The 15585-nt window shown below is 34.4% G+C and overlaps 1 protein-coding gene across 6 annotated transcripts in view; it reads right to left on the bottom strand.

The window, feature by feature from the left end:
• The window catches only part of LOC111057584 (glutamate receptor ionotropic, kainate 2), a 208988-nt gene that overhangs the window by 65995 nt on the left and 127408 nt on the right, over nt 1-15585 (bottom strand). For all 6 annotated transcript variants that reach the window (XM_039433629.1, XM_039433631.1, XM_039433632.1 and 3 more), the window contains exons 3-4: nt 13475-13630; nt 7353-7537 (exon numbers count right to left, since the gene is read on the bottom strand). In XM_039433629.1, the coding sequence (XP_039289563.1) occupies nt 7353-7537; nt 13475-13630 (341 nt within the window). The remainder of the gene's footprint in view (nt 1-7352; nt 7538-13474; nt 13631-15585) is intronic.

Raw genomic sequence — 15585 nt, 5'->3', positions numbered from 1 at the left:
CGTGAAGCTGTGACGCTCGTAGTCTGTGCCGTTCATACACTCACCCCAACAAAACAGTAAAATCTACAATAATCGACAGTAATCAGCTTGAAATAACAGTAAAAGTTACAACATAAACGCACTATACCATGGGATATCTACTTACGCTATTGTCTCTCTATGATATTATTATAATTGGTTATAGTAATGATATTGGTGTATGATTATGTCAAAATTGTTTAATTTTTCATAATTCAAATTATTATTCCACTCCAGTATTTGATAAAAGTCAACAAATGTCATATTTGAAGTGTCCAAAACTCAGCGGTTATCCTTATAGCTGCCATTTTGTTTTTTTCACTTAAAAATTTTTATCTCAAGAACGAAATGTTGTATTGATCTGAAATTTGGCATGAATATTTATGCTATAAAGACTCAACTATAAAAATAAAAAAAAAATTTTTCGTTGAAATTTTTCAAAATGGCGGCCATTTTAAATTTTTGATGGCGAATATCTCGAAAACCGTCCATTTTACAGAAAATTTACAAGAGACAAAAAAGTTAGCAAATTTTTTCACAATTCCAATGATACCTAATTTATTAAGATTGGTCGAAGAATAACAGAGAAATTAATTTTTTCGTACTGCATGCATGACCACTTTTCACCATTTAAAGATCAATATTAATTTTTTAATTCCAGATGTATTTAAGATGAAGCTTTGAAACTCGGTATGGCTCCATATGGGCAAACAGATGATTTTACAATGGTTTTCAGATGATAATGTTTGTCTTGTAAAAGTATTGTTGTTTCATTAAAAGTAAAGAACCAGATGTAGTGCTTCCTATTTCTTAGTCTCACGTTTCCTAGGTCTTATTTCTATCTTAAATTTCCAGTTTCAATATTTTCTTACGTTGCTTCTACACAAATATTTAATTATTGTAATGGAATTTAGTTCGCTGGAGTACACCGATATTCACTTCATGTATGGAGCAGCTCTTGGCAATGCGACCGAAGCAAGAAGAATGTATGCAGCTGCATTTCCAAACCGCCGTCTCCCTTCCGACAAGGTGTTCACAAGAACTCACAATCGGCTGAGAGAAGTTGGTTCATTTGAACGGAACAGGGTAATTGCTGGTAGGCCTCGAGCAGTTCGAAATGTTGCTTTTGAAGAGGAAGTATTGCAGAAATTCGATTTCAATCCTAGAACGAGTACGAGAGCAGTTGCAAAGCAAATCAATTCAAGTGCTTCTTCTGTGTGGCGTGTACTAAACAAGGAAAGACTTCACCCCTTCCGCTTTCAAAAAGTTCACTCATTGGTTGAACGCGACTATGAGCCAAGAGTAAACTGTGCCCGTTGGTTTCTTCAGCAAGACATTATCCAACCAAATTTTCTAGAAAATGTGTTATTTACCGATGAGTCCAGCTTTACAAGAGAAGGAATCTTCAACTCTCGCAACAGTCACGTCTGGGCCTTAGACAATCCTCATGAGGTCAAAGTGCGTGGTTATCAGCATAGATTTTCGCTGAATGTTTGGGCGGGTATCTTAGGTAATCGCGTGATTGGACCATACATTCTTCCTAATCGTCTGAATTCTCCCACGTACATTACTTTTTTAAGAGACATACTACCAGAACTTTTGGAAGATGTGCCTCTTGCAAACAGATATAATATTTGGTTTCAACATGATGGTGCCCCTGCTCATTTCGGAAATGTTGTTACGGACTTTCTGAACATGACCTATCGTCAGCGGTGGATTGGGCGGGGTGGACCAGTACCGTGGCCCGCACGTTCACCTGACCTCAACCCTTTAGATTTTTTTTTCTGGGGCCATATGAAAGACCTTGTTTACAGCACGCCAGTAGAAAACGAAGAAGACCTTGTGGCAAGAGTGGTTGCTGCAGCAGGTGCCATTCAAGATGATGAAAATGCTTTTATAGCAGTTCGACGGTCCATGATTGAAAGGTGCAGACTGTGTAATCAAGTTGAAGGACGGCATTTTGAGCAATTGCTGCATTAGTATCAGTGAACCGATTTGAGTGAAATTAATATTTTTCAATGTAAAATAAAATTTGGAGGAAAGTTATTCTTGTATATTTCTGTAATAAGAACGGTTTTCATGAAATTATAAAAAAATTAATATTGATCTTTAAATGGTGAAAAGTGGTCATGCATGCAGTACGAAAAAAATTCATTTCCAATGAGCAATCAACGTATTTGAAATAGAATTCGATTTTAATGTGAGTTATTGAGAAAACTCTTCACGTATCATATTTATTGAAGGATTAAAAACAAACTAAACTCATTGTGAAACTCACTAAAACTATTCTCGCGTCTATTCGTTACAAATAGCAAAAGGTTACCTTATTTTTTCTCTTCCTATCTTTTCGATGATGTATTTATTGTATGAATCAATAAAGAACCAATTAAATTCAATGGATGAAGTTCAACTCAAACTATATTTCTTTGGGGTGTCCCTGAAATATTTCAGGAGAATATTATGAAGAGAGTTCTGCTTCTGGGATTTTTGTGTTTCTTTTTTTGTTGTTTGCTCCCATTGTTCCTCTATTATGATTTTTATCGCTTTTGATCTATATTTCATGTTAACTATGTTTTTCATGTATTTTGTTCTTGTATTTCTTGCTTATTTTATTTATAGTCTATCATTTCGGTTGACGTGTGAGGTTATTTGAACCTTTGGATCTTTGAATCCGTCCCTTCAAAAACATAAACACATTCAAATGTTGTAGCCTATATTATTCATACTTTCTTGCATGTATATGTTTTTCTACAGTTATTTTTCTTGTAAAATTGGTGTTGTACCGTGAAGAATTGATTGAATAAATAAATATTGCTTCTAATGTTATTTATATTCAATTGATAAGATTTAACTCAAAACAAAGTGTTACCACTCTTAGACTACTCAGCTATTCAGTATGAGAGATTACTTTTATCTTAGTTCATAATTGAACATAAGACGTCACAATCACATATATTTTGTTACTTTATCAAAGTCCCGGTTTCACTGAAGCCCGTTAATGTTAATAATGAATAATTTCACGAGAACCAATCAAGGAAGACTCTTTTGAAAAGACGGCTTCTCTGGTTGGTTCACGTGGAATCAATCACGGTTAAAATTTATCCGGCTTTTGTGCAACTGGAACAAAGACTTGCAACTATTCCTTTCTATCGAATCTATCCATCTTCAACAGAAATCTCATTCCAGTAAGTGAGCCAATCGGTGATAAGAGAATCTCTACAAACAACGAACATCCACTAACTACTAAACAACAAACTGTCGCAGGTGAAGTATACGCTACACGGGGAACCAATGATGAAAACACCACCACTGAAATAAATTCTTTGTCCTTTATACACGACATTAACAGAGAGTGCGTGAAAGGTCTCTCAGTCCTTTAGAAGGAGTCACTGCAAACTGTCACCAATCTTTAAAGAAAACATCATTGCTCCACGTTGAACCAATGCTGATTCTATCATTCTCTGGGACCGGGAAAAGCATTTCAAGTCCTCTTTTATTTAGACGAGAGAAAAAAGATTTGTACCGGTGGTATTCTATTGGAGGTGCTTTCTTTTATTCTTTGGTACTTTGTTGCTAGCCTACTTGGGCTTAATTTGTAGAAAGCCGATATTGGACAAATGAAGGACCCAACCTGACCTGTATAGGTTTTACTCACACCAATACACACACACACACAGACACACGAATGTTGCGTAGTATTGAGCTCCGATTAATTAAATAGACATTTCGCACTTGTCTGTTGTTGCATTTGTTTTCGACTTTTCTTCGTATATTGTTTGGAGCTCTTCGCTTCCTCTGTTGATTCGTTAGCTAATTGCAAAAATTTCGAAACTTTCTCTTCACACTTCATGATGCTTCCTCTGTTGTGAGATTCACTTTAAACTGTCAGAATTCCTTATGAATCAACATCAACACTTCTCATTTAAACAATGCTGACTCCATGTAGATACTCCCTCTATAGCAAGATTCACTTGATACTGTCAGCATGCCTTATGAATCAACATCAATACTTCCAATTCAAACAATGCTGTCAGTTCAAAGTCAATCTCACTAGAGACCAGTTGCTGGAAGTTTCAGCGCATACAATTCAATATTATCAAATGGAAGTACGTTTCAACAACGCACAGTATAATGGGATAGCTGGTGGAAATGAGATGAAATTCCATACTTCTGTTGATACAATTTATCTATTTAATTAAAGTTTGAGCAGACTGAAATGAGGGTGGAGGGAGTCTAGGTTTAATTAATGTGATTTAAAACGGAGGATGATTGTGTTTAATGAAGTAGTTTTTCATTGTCGTAATTGTGGACTGTCAACAGTGGAAAATAAAGTACCGTACCGTTCAACATAACTTGATTTAATGCTATCATATTAAATACGGCATTCAGGATAGAAAACGTTTATCATGGTATAGTCTACTTATAATGAAAAATTTCAAATATTCAAATTCTTCTGAGTCGCTCCAAATAACCGTACTGGTCTCTTAGTAGAAAACGCCTGAATATTTCATTGAATGAGGCTTGTATGCAGATACTCGGTTTAAACGGAGAAATGTCAGCTCGTTATGAAACACATTATAATAAATGCAACCATATCTATCAGTAAACGTGGTTTAGCGTTAAACGTAGTGTTAGCATATGGCCCTAAGACGAGAATGAGAACTATTTTCTATAAAAGTATCTGTTGATAATCCTACAGAAACGGTTGCATGGTTGGAGACCAGACAACTTGATTTATTGGTCATTAAATCAATGAACAATGGGATTAAACAATAATATCTTTCAAGCTAAGATATATTTTATCTTATTTATACGATTTTAAGGACAAATTATTAGATCCACAAGAATCCTTGAGGAATCGAGAATCGACTTTGACGTCGATACTCGTCAGGAGGAATCGAGAGTCGACATCGATCCTCGACAACAGCTCACAAAACGAACGTTATCAGTAGAAATTTTTTGCATTATTAAAAGTGATTGAATAAATGGATAGAAAAATACAATTGTTATCACAGTTATTCCTAATAATATATTTCAAGGTGATATAAATAATAAGATCTATCAAGCATCCTTGAGTAATGGAGAATCGACTTTGACTTCGATACTCGTCAGGAGGAATCGAGAGTCGACATCGATCCTCGACAACGGCTCTCAAAACGAACGTTATCAGTAGAAATGTTTTGCATTATTAAAATTAATGGATAAATGGATAGAAACATACTATCTCTATTCATAGTTTTGTAGCTGAATTTAATTGATAAACAAGACAAAAACAATCTCTGCCCTCTCTTCCATCTCACCTCTTCCACTAACCTCTCAGGAAAAGTTGTTGAAAGTCTGCTGAACTGTATTCCAATTCCAAATAGATAATTATCGGCTGAACATAATAGCTAATTACAGGTCGCTCGCCCAATTACTGGATTGGATTAGCATAATAATTTCGGTATAATTATTTGCATTCATTGAGTGCCTTGAATGTATTCAATAGAGTGGAGTGAATACTCACGAAATCAATATAATGGGAGAGAATTTCGTGTGTTTCATGCTGGAAACGAACCCCTCTATAGGGTAATTCATTTTAAACTGTCATAATTGGTTGAATGGGGAGCTTCAATGCTATTTATGAGGAGTTCTGACAGTTGAAAGTGAATTTCAAACTGTCAGCATTGGTCTTATGGGAAGCATTGATGTTATTTATTAGGAATGCTGACAGTTTAAAGTGAATCTCACTGTATGACGGTTGGAAGAGTGGAGTCTGGAGTGAGCTAGCACACCTCAGTAATTCCATTTGCAAGTGCATTACTGGCTAATTAATAATGCAAATGTTAATTAACGTTCAAGTACTTCCCCTGGGTGTCTTCAGTCGCTTCCTCGTTTGAGAATATTTTGCTTCCGGAACTGAGTTCAGCTGTAACTAATAGGGGAGAGTTATTGATAGGGGGAGTGTTTTTGATAAGGGATATATCATTAATAGGGGCTTGGTTCGATTGCACGGGTAGAACAGTTCCCGATACTTTATCCTGATTATTTTTGAGGGGCCTGTAATCAAGGATGTGAGTTGAAATTGGCTGGAATGATGATTCGAGTTGATTGGAGGATCTCAAATACGTGATTTGTGGACTGTTCTGTGGAAGGTGATATCATATTATCCAGCTGTGCTTCAAGAGTATTAAGTTTGATTTTTGGTCCTGCAAAGTATGTGAATATTTCCTATTTTAGTGATACTAATGTGAAATATTTCTTCTATGTTTGGTTTTTAAGCATCTAAATTTAAAAATCTACGTTGTAAATAATTGAGGACTGCAAATTTTGTGAAGTGAAAAACTACAAGACTTAACCTATTCCGGACTATGTGTAACCTATCTAAATTTGGGGGAGGAATAGCACAAGGTTACCTTATTTTTCTTCTCCCTATCATTTTGATGATGTACTTATTGTATCAATCAATAAAGAATAAAGATAAGTTGGAGAATAGATTCCCAATACATTACTTCATAAAAAAAGTTATTCATTTATCATTTACAATCAATTTAAGGACAAAGAAATAGACTACACCAAAACTTCTTTTCATCCCAATTTCATAAAATAAATTGTCCAAATAAATTTAAATTATTTTAAAAATAACTCAGTTTGTCAAGTTTTCAATTCGACCCTTGCGGAGCACGAGTAACCTGCTAGTCAGAAATATAGACAAACAATGTATGAATAGTTTTCTCTTATCTTCAGAGAAAGATAAAGAGAGAGAGACAGTTGTATGAATTACAACAGTCGACGTATCATAGATGATGGATACAGTTAGTATCTACGATAGCTATATTTTTGTCTCTAGAATTTGATGCATCCTAAGAAGTTGTCACCCCAAGTTGAATCAATGTTATGAATTGCCCGATATCAATGAGTTAGTGTCAAAATTATCAAAAATCTTGTTTTCAATCAAAGGTATTGATAATTCATTGTGTAGAATAGATGCATTTACCTACAAGACTTAACCTATTTCGGACTATGTATAACCTTATCTAAAGTTGGGAGAGGAATAGCATAAGGTACCATTTTTTTCTCTCCCTATCATTTTGATGATGCACTTATTGTATCAATCAATGCAGAATAAAGAATTATATGATGATGGTTTCTTGAACACCACAAATCTTCCTAACCATCAAAACATTTCGGTCTGCACTGTTGAAAATGATCGCTAGACGATTGAAAGTACTTCAGTCGGTAAGTAAAAGTTTTTAATTATTTACTTAATAATTGACTGCATGTCGTGTTCAAATACATAAAAAAGTGAATTATATGATCATATTCAATTGAATTTTGATGTCGTTATGACGTACCTTGGATAAAGTAGTAGGGTGAGGATAGAGATTCACAAGACAGCTCTCTCTTCGCAGACGGTAGTCCCACCTGGTCTCTAGGTGTGGGATCTCCATGGTGTCACAGATCGACTGCACGTGACTGGCTGTCTGACCTGACTGCGGACCAAATATGGCCGCCACTCCGCTGCGCAGCAGATGACAAACTGAAAAAAAAATTATGAAAATGAGGTACCTTGAATACATCTTCATAAGTCGTGAACAAATAATACTTGGATCAATATTGATTCGTCTCTCAATCTATGAGCTCGCACACATGGTTTTTGATAGAATTTGTCAAACCTAGCTTAATATTCCCTCACGAAATCTGTGATTCGAAAAAGAAATTGAAAATAATGAAAAAAAAGCTTGAAACATAATCACATCAGTGGAAATCTTGGAAAATCTTTCTAAATAATGTAATTCCAAAGTAATTGGATCTTCATTTTGTAATCCCGATTTCTATAGAAAGCTATTTTCCCTTACCGGAGATTCCTCATATATGTACCACAAACGTTGACATAAAAATAAATCATGACTCTTACAAGAAACTTACAAAAAACATAATTGAAAGTTGAATATTTCATACGAATTGTATCAAAGTCTAAAAATGGAAATGAAGATGAAAATATCTTTGAATAAGTGGAGTTAGGATATTTTAATAGTCTCCAACATTCAACTTTGAATTACCACTCAACAAATCACACTGGAAACAACTCAATTTTGAACTCAAAGTCAATACCCAATTAGAAGAGAATCGAGAGAAAATCAGTTATCCAATAAGTGCTGCCACCTATCGGAAAAATTCCAAGTTTTGTATTTCTCACGCTGTCGACCAACCAGGGGAAGAGTAGGCGGAGTCAAGAGTAAGATTAGAAACTGTCTAATCTAGAGAGAGTCGACTGGACTTGATCCATCAAGTGCTGCCACCTATTGGCAGAAATTCAAGTTGTGTATTTCTCACGATGGCGATGAATCAGGAGAAATCAAACAGAGTCTAAGAATGAGTTTGGCTATACTCTTTTAATAGGGATCGAAGAGGTGTGGTCACAAAACGAGTCTTGTTTACAATTCATTCATTCATCTATTATTAATTCATTCATACAATAGGTAAATAATCAGAATAATAGGGAGAGAAAATGTAACCTTCTTAATAAGGTAACCTTGCACCCCTTCACCTTGCACCTTCCTCTCCCAAATTTAGATAGGGTTACACATAGTCCGAAATAGATTGTCTTGTAGTTATTCACTTATCCGCCTGTTTTGGCATACTCATTGTTGCAAGATTTCAATAATTATTATTCCTATATTGTTACATTAAAACAAGATTCTTCATTCATAATACTGATCCCAACTTGCATAAAGTAAATGGACAAGAAGATGTTCAAGAGAGCATTTTTTTAATGTGATCAGGTGAATTGATGGAAATATGAAGAGGCAGATCAGGAAAACGATAGAGCCGAATGATATGGAAAAATATAATATTTTATTCATTTCCCCATAAATATAAATGTAATGCAATAAATTAAGAACATCAGAGATCAAATTTTCAGTGATGAGTTGAAATGCTGGAGCTATCAGAGTATTAATTCAGATTGATTATTAGGTTCGGATGAGAGACACAGTAACTGTTTTTTTCAGAAAGCGGCGTGCTTCATGACAAAGGAATAACAATTATTCTAATTACATTCCTGTTGAATGATAGCACTTTTTTTGGCGAGAGAGAATGTATAACAATTACAAATTGTTTAGAGAACTCTGAACATTCAACTCTGTAATGAAAAATTATCTTTTTGTAGAATCATGGAATTTGTTATTACAAAGATGACTATTGAAAAAAAATGATATTATTATCATCGTCATCAACCAATAACTCGTTTCCATGAAATGAGGAGCAATTAAGTTTTCCCCCTATTCATAAACTCGTCTTCCATTTCTATTCAATTGATTTTAAACTTGATTGAATTCAGGAATAAATTAGAATGTGCGTGTGATGATAAAACAGCTGTAATATTTATAATCTGTTATCTCTGTTACTAAGACACATATTTAATGTCGAATAAAGCTCGTGTTGAGTTCAATTCTATTACAATTTATTCGACATTAAATATGTGTCTTAGTAACAGAGATAACAGATTATAAATATTACAGCTGTTTTATCATCACAATCTTCCCCCCTTAATATAACAACAGTCACTGGGAACAAGTTCTCCCCGATGCCCTTAACTCTATTCGTTCCCTATTATGCACAAGCACCAACTGCACACCACATGAGCGGATGTTTTTACATGCAAGAATCTCAAGTAATGGAAAACCATTACCAACCTGGCTATTGACACCTGGACCAGTATGGTTGAAGAAGATGACAAAAAACTCAAAACAAGAATCGCAAGTTGAAAAAGTTGAATTAATCGAGAGTAACCCTGAATATGCGTTTGTTCGCCACAACGACGGCAGAGAATCGACAGTCTCACTTCGCCAGCTCGCCCCATACCCCACGAGTGCCGATTTATATTAAGGGGGGAAGATTGTGATGATAAAACAGCTGTAATATTTATAATCTGTTATCTCTGTTACTCAGACACATATTTAATGTCGAATAAAGCTCGTGTTGAGTCCAATTCTATTACAGTGCGATAACGATCATTGAATCCAATTCATTATGTGAATTATTATATAATTACTTTCTAATTTAATGAATTTGTATTATGTTTTGTGAATAAAAAGTTATTTGATTTGATTTGATTTGAATTTAACCCACTACTGTCATTCAAGTGATACTTTTGCCAGTAGAGCCAAAATTTTATTATCACTTTGCTTAATATTATCACATAATCTTGTTAATTTCATTGTACTGTATTCTTCTATAATTTTGTACTTTTGTTAACTTTATTACTATTTACACTGTAACCTATCATTTTGTGATTGTAGAAATGTATGTAAAATTATTTGGCAAATAAATTTCAATTTCAATTTTAACTATAAAAAAGATACGAGGGAGAGAGAAAGAGAGAGAGATCAAAAATGATTTCTTATCATAATATCTCCTCAATCATCATTCAATTTGAATATTGAGTGCTGATGTGAATAAGTTTTGAAGTTCTCTGAAGAAAATGAGCTCGAAGGTAAATACAGCGGAATATTTTTGTTCTCTCTCATTCATTTGAAAATTCAGAATTCTATCTTGAAGATGGGAATTTCTGATTCCAATAGAAATATAATTGAATAGCATATTTTTCGTATAGTAGCTGTTCTGCTAATTGAAATCACCTTCCTCATTAGCTATAGAAAAGAAATAATTGGAGGTTTTCCGGCTGACGCGACAGAAAGCGAACTCAGCATAAATACACGGTACGAAAGTTTTCCAGTCTCCCAGAGTAGCACGGAAAAGTTTCAGTTGGAAAAGCTACAATATTTTCTCTTGAATTCGTCCGAGCAATTTGTGGGCTCAGGGGCGGAAATTAGCATTGTTTTCGTTTGCCAGACAGAAAAGGAGGAAGGATGAAGGGAAGGAGAAGGAAGAGGAACAGGATAATAAAAAAGGAAATATTACAGGATTTGAAAGTAATTTATTGGAGAACTCTTTACTGCGGTGTTGGCTTGGTGTGGGGATTATTCAGTGGGACTTGGAAATAAGTACTTGAGTATCTCAAACTCAACCGTCATTGATCATAATTCGTAAACTATCAATGTAACCTACATTCCCCGTGCTATATCAGATATTGCTTCCATTACGATTCAACCACATTGTTTATTGAATCTGATACTGTAATACTAGAAAATGTTGTTTTCAATATGTATTTTCTCGAACATTGAACGAGTGCTTTGGATACGCCGGGCGTTCCGAATAGAAGGCAATCTCATGAGCAAACTTACAATCAATCACGTTTCAGAAAAAGCAATTAACGTTCAAAAATACTGTATTTTCTTATTACTATAGAAAACAGTGTTTTGAACCTACAGTGTCCTCGAAACTGCACAACTCTTATACTTGATATTATAAATAAAAAACAATATTAAAACTTTTAGTAGCCTTTTATTAAAAACTTTAAAATATTTTAACGATTAGTTTCGACCATAGGTCATTTAAAAACTAGTCGTTAAAGTAGTTTCAAGTTTTTAATAAAAAAGTGCTCAAAGTTTTTATGTTGTTTTCGTTTGAATCAAGTAGCCCATATAAGCGAAGTGATTTTATAAAAATTATACACTTTTGTGCAGAATTTTGATTTCAGTTTGATGTGAGTTCGAGAAACTCAACACAATACTCAGAGATGTTTCAGACTAATTGATTCAACTGGAGATCATGCCACTAGCATCTAAACCCAGGGTTTTATGAATATAAATCAGATAAGTCATCAAATTATTGTGTTTTCACCTCAGGATAGCCAACATCCTGAACTAAGCGAATTATTCAAACAGTTCATATTTCTCGATGAAGACTATACATGATATTCATGTATCACATGTATTCATATTCATGTATGACATTAAATGAATAAATTATCATCAAAATTTGCTTAATTCATAGCATTTGTATGATTCAGATAATGAAAATTGTCATATAAGAATGCATGTATTAGGAAATAGAAAATCTGAGTACCTTTTATGGAAAACTTCTATTCACAATATGTTTCAACGTAATAAATGACATTGATATCATTGAACCTGATAAATATTAGAGTTGCCCTCACCAAAAAGTTAATAAGAATATATGCATCTGGAAATAAATATGTGACAAAGGTAGAATGTTGTGAGTGATGTAATATCAGAAGCATAAAAAGAGTTTGGAGCGGAATGTTCTAATTTTAGCTGTTTGTTTGATTTCCAAACGGGATGTCATTGGAGCTCTGGCAACTTTTGGAGGAGTTAGACTTGGAAAAACTTCTGAAGTCACGACCCAGAACGTTTTCTCCTTCAAGGAGACGCAGCTGGATTTCGGTGGAAATCTTTTTAAAGTGTGTCGCAATCTTGCAGTCTGCTAAGCTCGTCCTCATGAGTGCAAAGTTTTCTTATTTCATGCTCAGTTTGAAGTTCAAGAGTTGTCAGGCTTGCACAGACACTGCATGAGTATTATGTTGGGAATGAAACTTTGTATGCTTAAGTTCATGGAAATTTGCGTGAGAATTATGTTGCTTGAGTAGGCACTGTATGATTATTATTTTGCAAGGAGACCTGTGTAAGTTAATAAAAAATCCAGCTAAGTTTATGGAGAGAGAATTTTTAGTCAATGTTCTTCAGGTAAAAGTCCACCTTGGCTGAACATTGTTGTCCTCAAGCTCATGAGAAAATGAAATCTATCATGTCAGTTTATTTATTCTGAATGAGTGCAATTGTACTTCACATTCTATTCACAATAAATAACACTCAATCAATTGTTAACACTCAAAATCATAGGGTTGTGTGGCAGAGAGGTCCAGGAGTCCTAACTCCGTCCTGATAATGGCAACTAATCAATCAATCATCATGTAGGGTGAAGTTTTTTTAAAATGATTTCAGTGAATCATAAAAATTGAGAAAGATAGATGGATTTGATTGAAATGGATTACAGGAGATTCAGAAATTTTTTGTATTAATTCTGTCTCCATGCTTTCTCCTTTTCCCATGGGATTTCGCTCAAAACTCAGGTTTATTCAACTCACAGTAGAGCAACTACTGTATGGATACCATTCCAATACTAGACAGTAATAGCATAGCTCATCTGTCATATTATGTACAGATAATTTAAGTTGGGTCTTTACTATGTTGGAGAGCTTGAAACGTATCTTCAATGCAAATCTACCGAATAACCACTGCAGCGAAGATGAACAAGGTTGAGACAGATAATAAACTATAGACGTAAAATAAATCTGATTTGTGATAATACTATAAATAGAAATAATAATCTGAGTACCCTTATAAATAATTAATATTTAAGTACTCAGATTAATATTTTTATTTATATTAAAAGTGATTATATATTAAAAGTGTTTATATTATTAAAGAAAAAAGACAATAAAATTGTAATAATACTGTACGTTAAGGATCTTCAATTTTTTTCCATGCACATTCATGTAATTTAACTACTACAGCAAGTATGAACAAGAATGAAGCAAATGAATGCCTACCTCGCTTCGACGCGTGGAAGCTGTCCTGCGGAGGGATCTTTTCAATTTGCGCCAAGAGCCGCGACCGCGGCAGAATCGAGCGGTCTGCATTGATGCGTTCCACAGCGTAGCGGAGGGCTACTTCCTGCTTGTCATCAGCTGGGTGGAAGAGACCGCCTGTCAACAACAAACAACACATACAACATCAATATAACTCGTTGTTGAGAGAATAAGATGTTGATGTTGTCAATACCACTATAGTGATCTTAGTATTCCAATAATTATATTCTTTCAACAATAAATAAAGTATGGAGAAATGCCACAGATCCTCCCCCATATAATGAAGAAAAAATCGTTGTCGATAGCTGACAACAACAATTTATTTCAGATGCTGTTTGCTGGTGAGCTGTTTATCTATAATGAAAACACTGGGATTTTGTCTAGAATATCACTTTATTATTGTAATATAACAAACATGTTTCGAAACCAATGGTATCATCTTCAGTGTGAAAAATGCAAGTTCACTGGGATTTTGTCAAGAATATCACTTATCTATTGTAGAATAACAAACATGTTTCGACACTAATGGTATCATCTTCAGTGTGAAAAATGCAAATTCTTATAATTATTAATTTGTCTCCAACTTTTTTACAACCCTATTGTGTATCCTAATCTACAATTTCGAAGTTTTGAATTTTTCAATACTGAAGATGACACCAATGGTGTCGAAACATGTTTGTTATTTTACAATGAATAAGTTACAAGAATTTAAAAAAAAAAAACACTTTTGGAGTGAAAATGCACTTACTTTGGTAGTGTAGTGCTGTATCCAAATGCCTCACGTTGGGCCGGCAAATCATGTGGAGCGGTATTTGATGGCTTCACACATGTAGGGTGAATCTTGTACTGAGTCAATGGTGTAGCGGCTATAAATTTTGCAATTGCGTGTGTGGACGCTGAGTGTACACCAGACTGATTGATTCACTACAAGACTCAATACAATTGTCGGAATCGCGGGAGGCCTAAACGCTCGCTCACCCTTGATTCTTCTAATGACAAATTGTATAGTGATGAAATTTTTATAAGCAGTGTAGCGATCGCTAAACACTGAAGACAGATACCTTAAAATTATTACCTGTGAAGAGTGAGCATACAAAATCATACAGGTCGAGCAAAAATCCCGATGTAGATAATTTACGGGACTGTGTCTCTAATAAGTTCTGGAGGATTAAAATACGGTATTTGAACCAAATATCGTTCAGAATATATTTCGAGAACAGAGTCTTGTCGGGTTTTAAGCTCTATTGTAGGAATTTATATGATCTATGGCTGCCTCTGCTGTACAATTGATGCATTCGCTCCAAAGTCGAGGTAGGTAACAGATAAAAGCTGATATATGAGCAGGTAAGGACAAAGAATAAATATCTCGATCTGACCCCACTCGCTACATCCACTTAGACCTGTTCCAATATCCAGCTCAATTCAATTATTTCAATGATCGTATTCGATCGGTTCTTGATGATATAGAACGTATCAGACACAATAATTGACAGGCTTAAGAAATAATCGAACTCAGAAAGCGAATTAACAAAACTGAAATATATTACAATAAAATATGTAATCATACAGTGCAGATTCAGAATTTGATTTACAGGTTGATAATAATTAGTATTAACAGAACAGTTAAAGATTTTCTTGTGCTTGCATGATACCATGCGTGATTCAACAGAATTTTACGATTGATAAAATTTAACAGTTTGAAAAAATAGTGAAAAATGAATTATAGAAAATATTTTTTAAAATGCTCGGGGTCGTGGTTCAGGCAGCGGAGGATAGTTAATCAACTACAAATTCTTATAAATTTAATATGAATAAATTCTAGACTCTTAAATGCTAAAGCGCTTGTCGGCGTGGCCAATAATTTAACGAAGAAAAATTTATGTTTTTCTGCACTGAAATATTTTCGAAGCGTAGATTGGGGCCCCTTTTAAAACTTATAACTCACGTGAATTTCCTTGGCGGTCGTGGTTTTCTTCTTTAGATCAAAAATCGTTTGATCGGCGGCAATCCAGGCTTCGGTTTCAGCACGTGGGGAATTTTAATTTAATATTTCCTTCACCGAATTAATTAAG

The sequence above is a fragment of the Nilaparvata lugens genome, chromosome 7 (genome assembly GCF_014356525.2).
Source record: "Nilaparvata lugens isolate BPH chromosome 7, ASM1435652v1, whole genome shotgun sequence".
Classification (NCBI taxonomy): Eukaryota; Metazoa; Arthropoda; class Insecta; order Hemiptera; family Delphacidae; genus Nilaparvata; species Nilaparvata lugens.
This window is presented reverse-complemented; position numbering and strand designations above follow the sequence as displayed.